This window comes from Salvelinus sp. IW2-2015, linkage group LG28 (assembly GCF_002910315.2).
Source record: "Salvelinus sp. IW2-2015 linkage group LG28, ASM291031v2, whole genome shotgun sequence".
NCBI classification, from domain to species: domain Eukaryota; kingdom Metazoa; phylum Chordata; class Actinopteri; order Salmoniformes; family Salmonidae; genus Salvelinus; species Salvelinus sp. IW2-2015.
The window spans coordinates 18,686,367-18,702,616 of NC_036868.1; the positions used below are offsets into that span (position 1 = coordinate 18,686,367).

Sequence of the window (16,250 nt, forward strand, 5' to 3'; positions counted from 1 at the left end):
AAATAAATGCTTCACAGAGTTCAAGTAACAGACACATCTCAATATCATCTGTTCAGAGGAGAATGCGTGAATCAGGCCTTCCTGGTCGAATTGCTGCAAAGAAACCACTACTAAAGGACACAAATATGAAGAAGAGACTTGCTTGGGCCAAGAAACACGAGCAATGGACATCAGACCAGTGAAAATCTGTCCTTTGGTCTGATGAGTCCAAATTTGGTTTGCGCTTAGTGGGACAATCATTTGTTTTTCAACAGGACAATAACTCAACACACCTCCAGGCTGTGTAAGGGCTATTTGACAAAGAAGGAGAGTAATGGAGTGCTGCATCAGAAGACCTGGCCTTCACAATCACCCGACCTCAACCCAATTGAGATGGTTTGGGATGAGTTGGACCGCAGAGTGAAGGAAAAACATCAAACAAGTGCTCAGCATATGTGAGAACTCCTTCAAGACTGTTGGAAAAGCATTCCAGTTGAAGCTGGTTGAGAGAATGCCAAGAGTTTGCAAAGCTGTCATCAAGGCAAAGGGTGGCTATTTGAAAAATCTAAAATCTAAAATCTATTTTGATTTGTTTAACACTTTTTTGGTTACTACATGATTCCATATGTGTTATTTAATAGTTTTGATGTCTTCACTATTATTCTACAATGTAGAAAATAGTACAAATAAAGAAAAACCCTTGCTACAGTAGACTACTAAATAACATTTCCAGTGGCACATTGACACACCTAAGGATGAAGAAAACGGCTATAGGCTACTCACGGTGATGGCCGATGCGCTCGTCGTGGCAATAGCCTATCTCAAGATTATCTACTTTGAAAAACAGTGCTGAATTTCGATACAAATAGGGAGTTGTTGAGAACAAAAAATTGTTCTACAGACAGATTAATCTTCTCTTTTCAGCATTAGACATTTGCTTTCCAAACTGTGCTTTTTTCCCACAATTTTATTTTGAAATTTCCAAAAGGCAAACCGACAGCAGCAACCAACATTATAAATATAATAAATAGATGGCAGTTCCCATTCAAGTCAGGACTGGCATCCATTGATAGTGTACCAATGAGTTTATCAGTGAAATTGCTAGGGTAAGAGGTTACAAAACCTTTCTATGTATTATATCCCTATGGCCACAATGCAACAAGCTGTAGCCTATATTTGGCACACATTCTGCCCAAACTGAGGCCTTCCCGACTGTGGTCGTACCAGTAACTGCCAACATAAAGGAAATACTTGAGTAAACAAGGGATACAAAGTATATGTTATGGTGTGGGGTGCATTTTCCTGGCATGGTTTAGGTCCACTTGAAGAATCTAATGCAGGGCGTATTGAACCTGTTTTGACAGCTCGTGGTGGCGAAACACCCTTTTAAATCAAAACAAATCAAATTGTATTTGTCACATGTGCCCGAATACAACAGGTGTAGGAGACCTTACAGTGAAATGCTTACTTACAAGCCCTTAACCAACAATGCAGTTTTAAGAAAAATAAGTGTTACCTGTATGCGCTTGTGATAAAACTTAATCCAGAGAACTTTTTTATACACTTTTATCCTTTGTGGCTAAAACTATGGGGGGGGGGGGGGGAATGCCTCTTGGCGCCACTACGGGCTTGGGCCTAGCCCCTGACTCACACAATTGACCAGACACAAATGTTTTATTAATCAGTTACCCAATTAAGGCAGGGCCCTCCAATTACCCACGTGAGCCCCCTACCTCCCGTCTGAAGATTAGCAGAGCTGCAGCAGCAGGCTGTCTACACTCTTCCTGTGGTTGATGGTTGCAGTGAAAAAATATACAATATATACTACATATATAATATATACTGTATATATAATATATGCAGTATATATTTCCCTAATATATATACTTTTTTTACTGTCTCTTGGGCACCCCATGGGCCTGGGCCCAGGCTAAGCACCTCCATTAAGTCACTATCTTAATTCTGTTTGGATGGGACAGATTTGTGCATCAGTCTGGTTTGTTTTCTATTACTTGTTAGGCTACTGTAGCAATTGAATAAAAATTCCCCTGGGCAAAATGTCTCTATGGGGAAACAAAGCCTCCTACACTTTAGACCATGCCAAATAACATAACCATTGATAGCTGCCACAGCCAAGAGGTTAAACGCTGTGCAATCAAGCAGCGGTAGCCAGGTGTGCTACCCGTGACTTAAATTGAACAGCTTTCGAAGTTCTCTACAAATTCCTATGAGATGATTTCAGACATAAAGCGGAGGTGGAGGTGAGTCAAGTGAAATTAATCTATAATCCTTCGCTCACGGCGGGAAAGTTGCGGTATAGCTGCACGTGTTGAGGACACTTGCACTTGCCAGGCGCGCGCGGCAAACATTCTGCATGCAAAGTGCGCGAAGAACTTCTGTCGGCGGGAAAGGGACACCAGCCAACAATAGGTAGAGACACCACTGTGCCTCTACCTATAGGTTAATTTCTATTATACTATATGAAGCACTGCATATCGTTTTAATCCCACTCACTTGTCATAAATTATTATATTTATTTTTATTACTTTGGTTTATGCAATATTCATCATCATCCAATGAGTTTTCATTAACCTGTTATGCGACTTTWAAAAAATTATTTATGTAAAAAAATWGTATTTTGTCCTTACTAGGCATCCGTAGGCATTTGTCTCATTCTCCACTACGACCTGCGGTTTGTGCTTTCTGTTGTGGTGAGAAACACCGGTGGGCAGCTAGCAGTCTGAACTATGGAGCAGATAAATGATATCCAGGTCGTTCCGTGCACCAACTCCAATTATCTAAAACCATTCAGGGTGCACTATAGCCAGGTGAGTCCAAATAGCCCACTCGCGTTATATCATCCAGCATGAATTGCGGACACCATGTATTTTTATTGCTAGTTGCCCAACCCCCATTCATTTTGCATTTGCCTTATTGTGCAGCATCAACGTCGTAACCTTCATAAAAAGATGGCACACCATATTTAAATGACCATACTTATCGACTTAACGTCTTTATTAACTCTGCATCACCACTGCCACCAAATATTTACTCAAATCAATTGCATGAAATGTAAATATTCAAGCAAGTATAGTAGTTAGCTAACATATCAGTTGCTGTCTCATGTCGAGCACATGCTTTACATCAGGCTAGTTAGCTAGCTGGCTAGCTTGCTGGAAATTTACAACCTGACCACTACAATATCTGCATTTCCCCTGTTGGTGATGGTTGTTGTAGGTTGAGTGGCACAGTAGCTCTGGTGCTAGTTGGGCAAGACCTTGAGATGTGTCAAACGGAGAGATGGCTAGCCTGGCTAGTCAACTAGCTAGCTTGTTGTGGGACTGAGGTCGGATGTTTATGCAGCATTTGGGTGCTATGCTGAGCATGCAAACATATTCGACTTCCAGTGATTGATTTGGATATAACCAGGAAACCCACAAGTCCACTTTTATGAATCGAACCCACCAGTATTTTATTGCCCACAAATGATGTTCAAATGTTGATCTCCCTAAATATTAAATCTAAAGGGCAGCTACCTATGTAGCTACTGTAGTTAGCTAAATTCCCTCGTGTATTAAAATGCATGTTAGGGTATATTGATTCCACTAGTAACTGCACTATTTGGGTAGCTAGCTACATCGTTTGGAAGATTGATTGGCTACACTTAAACGACCATGTGATGTTCAAGATGACTGTATCTTTGTGGTTGACTGTGTTCATTGATTAGGCTATAGTTCTGGTCACAGGCAATTATGCATATTTAGTTACTTATAATAACCCTATTGGAACCAGATTTTGCATGGTTGCCATTCTTTGCTAGGCAGTTAACACTGAATTGAAAGCTATACTCAAGTCAATGACATGTAGGATTACAGTGTCTGGCCTCTAGCCTCTACTTTGACCTTTCTAGGAATGCTACATTTTTCTGCTGTGATTTCTTTAGCAGTGATTACCTTTGGGGTGGGCAATGTTTCATCACATTCACTCAACCTTTTCTGAGATCAGAATCACCTTCATTCTGCCAAGTACATTTACACATACCCAGAATTTTCCCTAGTGAGAATGTGCTGCCAGCATGCAATAGACAATATAAACTCAGCAAAAAAAGAAACGTCCTCTCACTGTCAACTGCGTTTTATTTTCAGCAAACTTGTGTAAATATTTGTATGAACATAAGATTCAACAACTGAGACATAAACTGAACAAGTTCCACAGACATGTGACTAACAGAAATTGAACAAAGGGGGGTCAACATCAAAAGTAACAGTCAGTATCTGGTGTGGCCACCAGCTGCATTAAGTACTGCAGTGCATCTCCTCCTCATGGACTGCACCAGATTTGCCAGTTCTTGCTGTGAGATGTTACCCCACTCTTCCACCAAGGCACCTGCGAGTTCCCGAACATTTCTGGTGAGAATGGCCCTAATCCTCACCCTCCGATCCAACATCCCAGACATGGTCAATGGGATTGAGATCCGGGCTCTTCGCTGGCCATGGCAGGACACTGACATTCCTGTCTTGCAGAAAGTCACGCACAGAACGAGCAGTATGGCTGGTGGCATTGTTATGCTGGAGGGTCATGTCAGGATGAGCCTGCAGGAAGGGTACCACATGAGGGAGGTCTTCCCTGTAACGCTCAGCGTTGAGATTGCCTGCAATGACAACAAGCTCAGTCCGATGATGCTGTGACCCACCGCCCCAGACCATGACGGACCCTCCGCCTCCAAATCGATCCCGCTCCAGAGTACAGGCCTCGGTGTAACGCTCATTCCTTCGATGATAAATGCGAATCCGACCATCACCCCTGGTGAGACAAAACCACGACTCGTCAGTGAAGAGCACTTTTTGCCAGTCCTGTCTGGTCCAGCGACGGTAGGTTTGTGCCCATAGGCGACATTGTTGCCGGTGATGTCTGGTGAGGACCTGCCTTAAAACAGGCCTTCAAGCCCTCAGTCCAGCCTCTCTCAGCCTATTGCGGACAGTCTGAGCACTGATGGAGGGATTGTGCGTTCCTGGTGTAACTCAGGCAGTTGTTGTTGTCATCCTGTATCTGTCCCGCAGGTGTGATGTTCGATGTACCGATCCTGTGCAGGTGTTATTACGCATGGTCTGCCACTGCGAGTACGATCAGCTGACCATCCTGTCTCCCTGTAGTGCTGTCTTAGGCATCTCACAGTCCGCACTTTGCAATTTATTGCCCTGGCCACATCTGCAGTCCTCATGCCTCCTTGCAGCATGCCTAAGGCACATTCACGCAGATGAGCAGGGACCCTGGGCATCTTTCTTTTGGTGTTTTTCAGAGTCAGTAGAAAGGCCTCTTTAGTGTCCTAAGTTTTCAGAACTTTGACCTTATTTGCCTACCGTCTGCGTAAGCTGTTAGTGTCTTAACGACCGTTCCACAGGTGCATTGTTCAGTAATTGTTTATGGTTCATTGAACAAGCATGGGAAACAGTGTTTAAACCCTTTACAATGAAGATCTGTGAAATTATTTGGATCTTTACGAATCCTCTTTGAAAGACAGGGTCCTGAAAATGGGAAGTTTCTTTTTTGCTGAGTTTACAAACAAAATACAGACATAGACATCATACTGAATTACAATATCTGAACAGTATATGCTGATTACAGTGGAAATATAGGGGAAACACTGAATACAGTATAGTGCAGATTAGTATTTGAGGTCCTTGTTGACAAGGTGCAGTAGTTGCCCAATGCAAAGTACCTTAAAGAACAATTCTGCCCACTTTTAACATTTGGGTTGTTATTATGAAATATGTTCAAACTCATGATTCTATTCAGCTAAACCACTCCCACCAGCTATTGTGCCTTTTCCAAATAGCCTATATTTCCGTATTGAATTACTTGTAAACATCATACTTTTTTTTAGTTCCAATAGGCCTCCAGTGTTGGATGGTTGCATGGACAGTCGCTGAGGCTTTATATTTCTGTTATCGGGGAACGCTTTATTTCAGATGCAGYAGGTTTAGCTACTTAGCTAGCTAGCATTGCTAAAGTTGCACCAAAGATACAGGCTGAGAGACCAGGATTCCATAATGATTTGCCTGTACATTTCATAATAAATGTTGTTCTTATAACAGGCCTACATGTTGTTTGGACTGTTTAACACAGTCGATAAGACGAAGCTCGGCTGTTATTGTTACAAGCACTATTATTTTGGATGTAGCTGTCGGGCTGGCTAGCTAGCATACTAACTAAATACAGTAACTCTGTTATGGTTACTGTAGCTAGTTAGCATCTAAATTCATTGTTTTTGTGTATTGCAGTTGATTGGTGATAATGACATGAACATATATTCAGCATGACATTTAGGGCTGACCCCATGACACTAGGGCTGACCCCATTTAGTTGACTGGTCGATTGTTTGGTCCATAGGCTTTTGGTCGACCCAAGATTTCTTTAGTTGAGCAGTCGCATATAAAAAATATATGTTTTTATGGTGCACAAGACACCTGTCTGTTTCGCCCCTGTCTCAGTGGACTAATCCATTGCGGAGGCCACAGGGATGGCACAGTCCACTCTAAGACGTGAAACTGAAATTTGAATATGGTTATATTATGTAATACAATGGTGCAACACTAATACATCTAGTGTTATTTTATAACAAATGTGCTTTCTCCCGGGTTGGATACGGTCACAGTCCGCGGTTCTGAAACATGATCTAAAGTGCACCGTAGAATTGGCGCCTTTCCCTATGTTGCTATGTGAATAATAGTAAAGTTAATCAGCGTATTGGTATTGAGAACGATGCGGCAGAGGCAGCAGCAGAGATGAGGAAACAGCCCTTTCCTTAGCCTAATTGTCAAAGAAAATTGAGGAGAGGAAACCCCAACATAATTCCGTCTATACTCAATATCCAAACTGTTAAATGTGCCTGGCTTATAAGTCATCCATATACAGTTGAAGTCGGAGGTTTACATACACCTTAGCCAAATACATTTCAACTCAGTTTTTCACATTTCCTGACATTATTTATTTCAGCTTTTATTTCTTTCATCACATTCCCAGTGGGTCAGAAGTTTACATACTAATTGAGTGTATTTGGTAGCATTGCCTTTAAATGGTTTAACTTGGGTCAAATGATTCGGGTAGCCTTCCACAAGCTTCCCACTATAAGTTTGGTGAATTTTGGTCCATTCCTCCTGACAGAGCTAGAGTAACTGAGTCAGGGTTGTAGGCCTACTTGCTCGCTCACGCTTTTTCAGGACAGCCCACAATTGTTCTATGAGATTGAGGTCAGGGCTTTGTGATGGCCACTCCAATACCTTGACTTTGTTGTCCTTTAGCCATTTTGCCGCAACTTTGGAAGTATGCTTGGGGTCATTGTCCATTTGGAAAACCCATTTGTGACCAAGCTTTAACTTCCTGACTGATGTCTTGAGATGCTGCTTCAATATATCCACATAATTTTCCATCCTCATCATGCCATCTATTTTGTGAAGTGCACCAGTCCCTCCTGCAGCAAAGCACCCCCACAATATGATGCTGCCACCCCCGTGCTTCACGGTTGGGATGATGTTCTTCAGCTTGCAAGCCCCTTTTTCCTCCAAACATAACAATGGTCGTTATGTCTAAACAGTTCTATTTTTGTTTCATCAGACCAGAGGACATTTCTCCAAAAAGTACGATCTTTGTCCCCATGTGCAGTTGCAAACCGTTTTTTTTGTGGCGGTTTTGGAGCAGTGGCTTCTTCCTTGCCGAGCGGCCTTTCAGGTTATGTCTATATAGGACTCGTTTTACTGTGGATACAGATACTTTTGTACCTGTTTCCTCCAGCATCTTCACAAGGTCCTTTGCTGTTGTTCTGGGATTGATTTGCACTTTTCGCACCAAAGTACGTTAATCTCTAGGAGACAGAACGCGTCTCCCTCCTGAGCGGGATGATGGCTCTGTGGTCCCATGGTGTTTATACTTGCGTACTATTGTTTGTACAGATGAATGTGGTACCTTCAGGCGTTTGGAAATTGCTCCCAAGGATGAACCAGACTTGTGGAGGTCTACCATTTATTTCTGAGATCTTGGCTGATTTCTTTTGATTTTCCCATGATGTCAAGCAAAGAGGCACTGAGTTTGAAGGTAGGCCTTGAAAGACATCCACAGGTACACCTTCAATTTACTCAAATTATGTCAATTAGCTTATTAGAAGCTTCTAAAGCTATGACATCATTTTCTGGAATTTTCCAAGCTGTTGAAAGGCACAGTCAACTTAGTGTATGTGGAATTGTGATACAGTGAAATAATCAGTCTATAAACAACTGTTGGAAAAATTACTTGCGTCATGCGCAAAGTAGATGTCCTAACAGACTTGCAAAAGCTACAGTTTGTTAACACAAGAAATTTGTGGAGTGGTTGAAAAACGAGTTTTAATGACTCCAACCTAAGTGTATGTAAACTTCCGACTTCAACTGTACGTAGGGCCCTATGAAAGCCATTTGATTTTTTCCCCCTTCCCAAATAAATGTTTTTCGTTTGAATTTTCCTGAATTTTGTATTTTTACGGTTTACGMTAAAAAAAATTATCAGAAAGAGTGTCTAATAATGTGAATGAATTAACGTCAACAATTTAATAAGATATAACAGGTACRTTTGTAATGATGCAGCACATTGCACAWTTTTTTTWTTTTTATCAAGGCGAGTGCTTCAATAAAGAGTTCTAAGTATTTCAATTTAAATGGGGGGAAAAAGTAATGCAACGATGCAGCAACCTTCTCTGTTTCCAGCTGGCTGAAGATGTTAGTGACTGCCTGGGATGATTACTTTTCTGCCAACAAAAACTCTGTACAGATGAACATGCCCTACATGGTACTTCACTGCCTCAAACCAGCTATTCCATCTGGAGATCACTGCTTCAGGAGGAGCCTTGGTCTGCACAAACTCGTTCATAATGAGGAAGCTCACCCATCTTCTCCTTCTGGCACGCTTCTTGAAGAAGACAGATCTCATCCATGTCACAAGTGATGCAACTTCAGAGAAGTATTTGTATTGCTGCCATTTCTCACCCAGCAGATTGACATGGCAGAGACGGGTTACATGGACACTTGGGTATCACTCCTTTCAGATCCTCCTTGTATGTCTTCAGGCAGTAGGAGGCATTATCTGTGACCACTGCACAGGCATCATTCAGGTTCAGATGGTTGCTGTGGAGGGAGGCTAGTATAGCTTGGGAAAACGTTGAGTAGTTGCATCTGTCCATGACAATGACATCCACCAGAAAGTACTGGTTTTCATCACCTACAATGAAAGATAAGGACATTTTAATTATGTATTAACCTAAAATAATATTGCGACAAGTGTTATTTACATTTCAAGTGTAAACACAATACAGGTACAGCGATAGTTAGCTAGATGGAGAGGCAGACAGCTGCTGACATTATGCATCGCTATATTTCACCACGATAGCTCATCGTTTGGAATATCACAATTTGCATGCGGACAATTCACATTTCAGAATATAAATGTAGGCTATTGCAATGGTATATTAATAGGCTCTTAAATTAACTCGCCAATGATGATGTTTAGAATTCTGCAATCCCTTGCATCTGTCTCGTCAACAACCACCACAAACTTCTTCCCACGGATCTTTTGTAGAACGGCAGTCATGTTAGTCGAACACACGGGACAGGTGAGTTTGATGGCGGCTGCTCTCATTTTCAGGCAACGCTCCATCCTGTTTGCAATGCTTCACTAGAAACGTCCGTAGCTTTCTTTAGTTTTTCTAAGGGGATGTCAGACTCGGCGCGCACAGACACAAAGTCCTGAATAAATTCTCGTCTTGAATCTGCTGATGCGCTTGCACTAGTAATGGTCGTTTTCAAGAGGCATGCTCTGGCTAACATGGTGCTTTTCCTTGTTCTTCACATGGGCTTTAGACTTTGTGGTCATCACACGTATTGTTACGAGTCCAATCAATAGTGTGCTCCAGGTCATCTACAAGACCCTGCTAGGTAAAGTCCCCCCTTATCTCAGCTCGCTGGTCACCATAGCAGCACCCACCTGTAGCATGTGCCCAGCAGGTATATCTCACTGGTCACCCCCAAAGCCAATTCCTCCTTCTCCAGTTCTCTGCTGCCAATGACTGGAACAAACTACAAAAATCTCTGAAACTGGAAACACTTATCTCCCTCACTAGCTTTAAGCACCAGCTGTCAGAGCAGCTCACAGATTACTGCAGCTGTACATAGCCCATCTATAATTTAGCCCAAACAACTACCTCTTCCCCTACTGTATTTATTTATTTTGCTCCTTTGCACCCCATTATTTCTACTTTGCACATTCTGCCACTGCAAATCTACCATTCCAATGTTTTACTTGCTATATTGTATTTACCTCGCCGCCATGGCCAAATCAAACATTTGTACTCATCAGACCAAAGGACAGATTTCCACCAGTCTAATGTCCATTGCTTGTGTTTCTTGGTCAAAGCAAGTCTTATTAGTGTCCTTTAGTAGTGGTTTCTTTGCAGCAATTCAACCATGAAGGCCTGGTTCACGCAGTCTCTTCTGAACAGTTGATGTTGAGATGTATCTGTTACTTGAACTCTTTGGGGCTGCAATCTGAGGTGCAGTTAATTGCCGATTTCTGAGGCTGGAAACTTTAATGAACGTATCCTCTGCAGCAGAGGTAACTCTTGGTCTTTCTTTCCTGTGGCAGTCCCCATTTAGAGCCAGTTTCATCATAGTGCTTGATGGTTTTTGCGACTGCAAAACTGTTCCTGATTGACTGACCTTCATGTCATGAAGTAAAGATGGACTGTCGTTTCTCTTAGCTTACTTTAGCAGTTCTTGCCATAATGTGGACTTGGTCTTTTACCAAATAGGGCTAACTTCTATATACAACCTCTACCATATCACAACACAACTGGTTGGCTCAAACGCATTAAGAAGGAAAGAAATTCCACAAATTAACAGTTAAGGCACACCTGTTAATTGAAATGCATTCCAGATGACTACCTCATGAAGCTGGTTGAGAGAATGCCAAGATTGTGAAAAGCTGTCAAGGCAAAGGGTGGCTACTTTGGAGAATCTCAAATTATAAAATATATTTGGATTTAACACATTTTTGGTAACAGAATGACAACGGTAAAATCTCCCTCAGTTTTTTGTGACCACGTTTTCCAAAACTCAAAATTAAGATTCAAAGATGTCTGTAGAAAGAACGGGGTGTCAGCTAGGATACATTTAATGTGAAATATTACACCTTGAGTTTGAAGAAAATCTATTTTGGTTATTGAACTACAGTAAGTTAAGTGGATTAACACCAGGTAACAGAATGACATCATGGGTCCCTGATCTGTACTATACAAAAATGCAGAATTATTGTAATTCTCTTCATGGTGATGCATCCTTACTAGGTACGCAAAGGTAGAAAAATGCATGTTGGGTATTATTCTACACACGGGCTATTATTTTAATGAGCTCCGCCCCGAACAATAGCACATTTTGTTGAACCGGACCAAATATGTACCAAATATGTACCAATCATGGACTTCTATGTTTCACAAATTTGGACAGCACAGTATAGTCCTGTAAAGTACAATACATTCAATAACGCTGTAGTCTAGTGTGCTCTACTGTACTGAACTCTACAGTGTTGTACGGACATATCTCTACTTTTCTATACTGTGCTCCACTGTCCTGTCTTAACTTGTGAAAGAGACGTCCATGATTGGTAAAAATTTGGACTGACCAAATTTCAAATAGGCCTACTTTTCAACATCCATGGACGTCCAGTGATTGTCGATGCTTAGTGGGTGAGGGGGCTGGCTACAGTAAATGGAAAGAGGGGGCTCATGGGAGAGAACTTTTGCCACCACACAGCAGAAAGCAAATGAGCTGAACATAACACTATGCCAGTGGAAGGGAAGACAGTAGCTGGTGACCCAAACCAAATTATCAGTAAAAACACAAGGCCTATAACTGATTGGTAGGTCTAACTTGTTACTTCTGTGAACAACATTTAGAAAATATAGTGTCTTAAAGATATGTGGGTTTTTGGTAACAATGGCAAGACACTAGGCTATATTTCTTAAACGTACACAAAGCAAAACATTTCTGCAAAGCTAAATATGAATATTCATATTAGTTGGCAGGGGTCTTTACTTGAAGTGTTTCTAATTCCTTAACTTTTTTCTAAGACCCCTTTTCCATCCATTTGACCAGAAATCAAAGGCTTTGTTTGTTGCTCATTTTTAGGATGTAAAATGGTTGAAACATTTATATACACTCAGTGGCCGGTTTTAGGTACACCAATCTAGTACCAGGTCGGTACCTCCAGAACAGCCTGAATTCTTCAGGGCGTGGATTTTACGAGGTGTGGCTTCAAACATTACTGAATTGGTATCCAAGAACCTAACGTGTGCCAGGAAAACATATCACACACCATTACACCGCCGCCAGCCTGTACCGTTGACATCAGGCAGGATGGGGTCATGAACTCATGCCTCTTACGCCAAATCCTGACTGCCATCAGCATGACGCAACAGGAACCGGGATTTCTTGGAGCAGGCAATGTTTTTCCACTCCTCAATTGTCCAGTGTTGGTGATCGCGTGCCCACTGGAGACACTTCTTCTTGTTTTTAGCTGATATGAGTGGAACCCGGTATGGTCATCTGCTGCAATAGCCCATCCGTGACAAGGACCAACAAGTTGTGCGTTCTGAGATGCCGTTCTGCACACCACTGTTGGGCTGCTGCTGACTGGATGTTTTTTGTTTGTCGCGCCATTCTCGGTGCGTGAAATGCACAGGAGGCCGGCCATTTCTGAGATGCTGGAACCGGCGTGACTGGCACCGACGATCATAACACCCTCAGTCACTTAGGTCACTCGCTTTGCCCACTCGTTTTGCCCAATGTTCAATCGAACAGTAAATTAATGCCTTGATGCCTGTCTACCTGCTTTATATAGCAAGCCACTGCCATGTGACTCACTTTCTGTAGGAGCGAACCATTTTTGTGAACTGGCCACAAATTTCCTAAAGATTAATTTAACACAATTTGATGTGCTCCTATAAACTTCACATGTTAGTGCTCATGGGGATTTTTACATGGAAATAAGCCTTGGCTGCAACTGCAAAGTTTGTTTAGAACATTGAATTTAACTACACATGGTTGATGATGTTACTAGGTTAACTAGCTTGTCCTGCGTTGCAAATAATCAATGCGGTGACTGTTAATTTATCATCGAATCACAGCCTACTTCGCCAAACGGGTGATGATGATTTAACAATAGTGCATTCGTGAAAAATGTACCTAACCATAAACATCAATGCCTGTTCTTAAAATCTATACACAGAAGTATATTTTTTAAACCTGCATATTTAGTTAAAAGAAATTCATGTTAGCAGGCAATATTAACTAGGGAAATTGTGTCACTTCTCTTGCGTTCAGTGCATGCAGAGTCTGGGTATATGCAACAGTTTGGACCGCCTGGCTCGTTGTGAGCTAATTTGCCAGAATTTTACGTAATTATGACATAACATTGAAGGTTGTGCAATGTAACAGCAATATTTAGACTTAGGGTTGCCACCCGTTCTATAAAGGCTGGCAATACTAAAGTGCCTATAAGAACATCCAATAGTCAAAGGTATATGAAATGCAAATGGTATGGAGAGAAATAGTCGACGTGTCATAATTCCTATAATAACTACAACCAAAAACTTCTTAACGGGGAATATTGAATAACTGGGAATATTGAACCACCAGCTTTCATATGTTCTGAGCAAGGAACTTAAACGTTAGCTTTTTTACATGGCACATATTGCAGTTTTACATCTCCAACACTGTTTTTGCATTATTTAAACCAAATTGAACATGTTTCATTATTTGTTTGAGACTAAATAGATTTGATGTATTATTTTAAAATAAGTGTTCATTGTGCATTAATTATTGTTGTAATTGTCATTATTACAAATATATGTGTGTGTGTGTGTAAAAATCGGCATCTGCTTTTTTTGGTCCTCCAATAATCGGTATCGGTGTTGAAAAATMATAATCAGTCAACCTCTAATTACAATTACACCATGAGTCGTGAATAATGAAACATACACCCCCGCCCTTCTTCCCGGAGAGATGTTTATTCCTGTTGGCACGATGAATTGAGAACCAGATGGCTGGACCGACTCCGACAGTATATCCCGAGTGAGCCATCTTTCCGTGAAACAGAGTATGTAACAATCCCTGACGTCTCTCTGGAAAGAAACCATTGCCCTGATCTCGTCAACTTTGTTATTCAGGGACTGAACATTTAGCAAGTAATATATTTGGAAGCGGTGGGTGGTGTGCGCGCCTCCTAAGTCTGACCAGAAGACCGCTCCGAATCCCTCTTCTCCGCCGGTGTTGTTTTGGGTCTGCCTCTGGAATCAGTTCAATTCCCCTGGGTGGTGCGAACAAAGCATCCGCTTCGGGAATGTCGTATTCCTGGTCGTAATGCTGTAATGTTGGCAGATTATGCAATAGTCATGTAAACACCTGTCTGCTTATCTTAATCATGTAAGATTAAAGTAAGCATACAGATTTAAAACACCTGTTTTCAAATCTTTCAAATTATTTGGACATGTAAGCACCTTAATTTGATCTGCATGTTCTAGCACCAGCTGAGCAARCCTCCCTCTTTAGTGTGAGTGACGTGAGAGTTCGGAAACAACTGAATCTATGCCTCTTAGAAATAGTTTTCACATACAAACTGTATATGTCCGAACAAATATGCTTCCCAAAAATAACATGGTCGCTGTGGTAGAACATTTATTTTGAATGCCGATTTTCAGCAGTTATCAGTGCCATCAGGTAGCCTGATTTTCAAATGTGTGCATGTAAACAGGATTATTAGGCCTGAACTGTTATTAATCTGACTATTCACAATAATCGCATTAGTGTGTGCATGTAACCATACTCATTGTCCTGTTGGAATGTAAATCAGGCGTTTGCACTCTGAAGGAGGTTCTCATCAAGGATTTGCCTGTATTTRGCTCCATTTATTGTTCCCTCTATCTTTACCAGTCTCCCAGTCGCTGCCACTGAAACGCATCCCCATAGCATAATGCTGCCACCACCATGCTTTATGGTAGGGATGGTGTTAACCAGGCACAGCTCACCACCTGTCTGTCTCCAGACAAAAGTGCTTTGCATTCAGGCCAAAGAGTGAAATCAATTGAGTTGGACAGTATCCAGATTTTCATACAGTTTCTGTACCACACCAGGGTATATTGTATTGACGAATGTGCGCACAAGGGCTGCTATTAAATATTTTTATATAATTGTTTTACGCACAAAACAATTTAGACAACAGGGATCTTGATCCAGGAGGGGATTTAATGTCTCTGCTGTAACCAAAAAGCTTGATCTTGCCATCTAGCCCCTTAGCCAACAAGTTAGCTAACCAAATGCCTAGCTGGAGCCCTAAACTGGATTATCATTTATTTGACATATCTTAGATTTCTTATACTTATACTTAATGTATAGTTATAAGCAGTGGCGTAGCACTGCACAAAATAATATATATTTTTAAACGGTATTGAAAATCATACCGTCGGTATTTCGAAATAAGCTGGCGTACGGTATGTCGCCCAAGCCTACTCATCAGACCACAGAATATTTTGCCTTATTCTCTGAGTCTTTYAAGTGCCATTTTTGCAAACTCCAGCTGTGCTGTCATGTACCTTTTTTTTTCTCAGGAGTGGTTTTTGTCTGGCCACTCCCAGAAAGGCCAGATTGGTGAAGTGCTATAGAGACTGTTGACCTTCTGGCAGGTTCTCCCATCTCAGCCAATGAGTTCTGTCATTGAGTTCTTGGTCACCSCCGGTTACTCAGTTTGGTCAGATGGCCAGCTCTAGGCAAAGTCTGGGTAGTTCCATATTTTTTTCAATTTCCCAATGATGGAGACCACTGTGCTCTTGGAGAAACACTGTAAAAATAGTTTTTTACCCTTCCCCAGATAGAATTGAGATGAGATATACATTATATCTCGGAGATCTATGGACAGTTCCTTGAACTTAATAGTGTAGTTTCTGCTTTGACACGCACTGTCAACTGTGGGACCTTTTATATAGACAGGTGTTTCTTTCTAAATCATTTCCAAACAACTGAATTGGACACAGGTGGACTTCAATCAAGTTGTAGTGATATCTCAAGGATGATCGAAATCAAAGTCCCCTCCATTAATTCACGTGTTCTGGAGCTTGATTGCTGCTGGAGTGCCATTGTTCCCACTAAACAAATGTTCCCTTTGGCTATGGGGTCAAGGGTGAGAGTTGGGGCCAGGTC

The 16,250-nt window shown here is 41.6% G+C and overlaps 1 protein-coding gene across 1 annotated transcript in view; it reads left to right on the forward strand.

Annotated features, from left to right (window-relative positions):
- The first annotated feature begins 2,647 nt into the window (after positions 1-2,647).
- Positions 2,648-16,250, forward strand: part of nudt14 (nudix (nucleoside diphosphate linked moiety X)-type motif 14) — a 71,783-nt gene continuing 58,180 nt past the window's right edge. Inside the window, exon 1 of the mRNA XM_023973774.2 lies at positions 2,648-2,807. Within this exon, the coding sequence (XP_023829542.1) occupies positions 2,727-2,807 (81 nt within the window). The 5' untranslated portion in view covers positions 2,648-2,726. The remainder of the gene's footprint in view (positions 2,808-16,250) is intronic.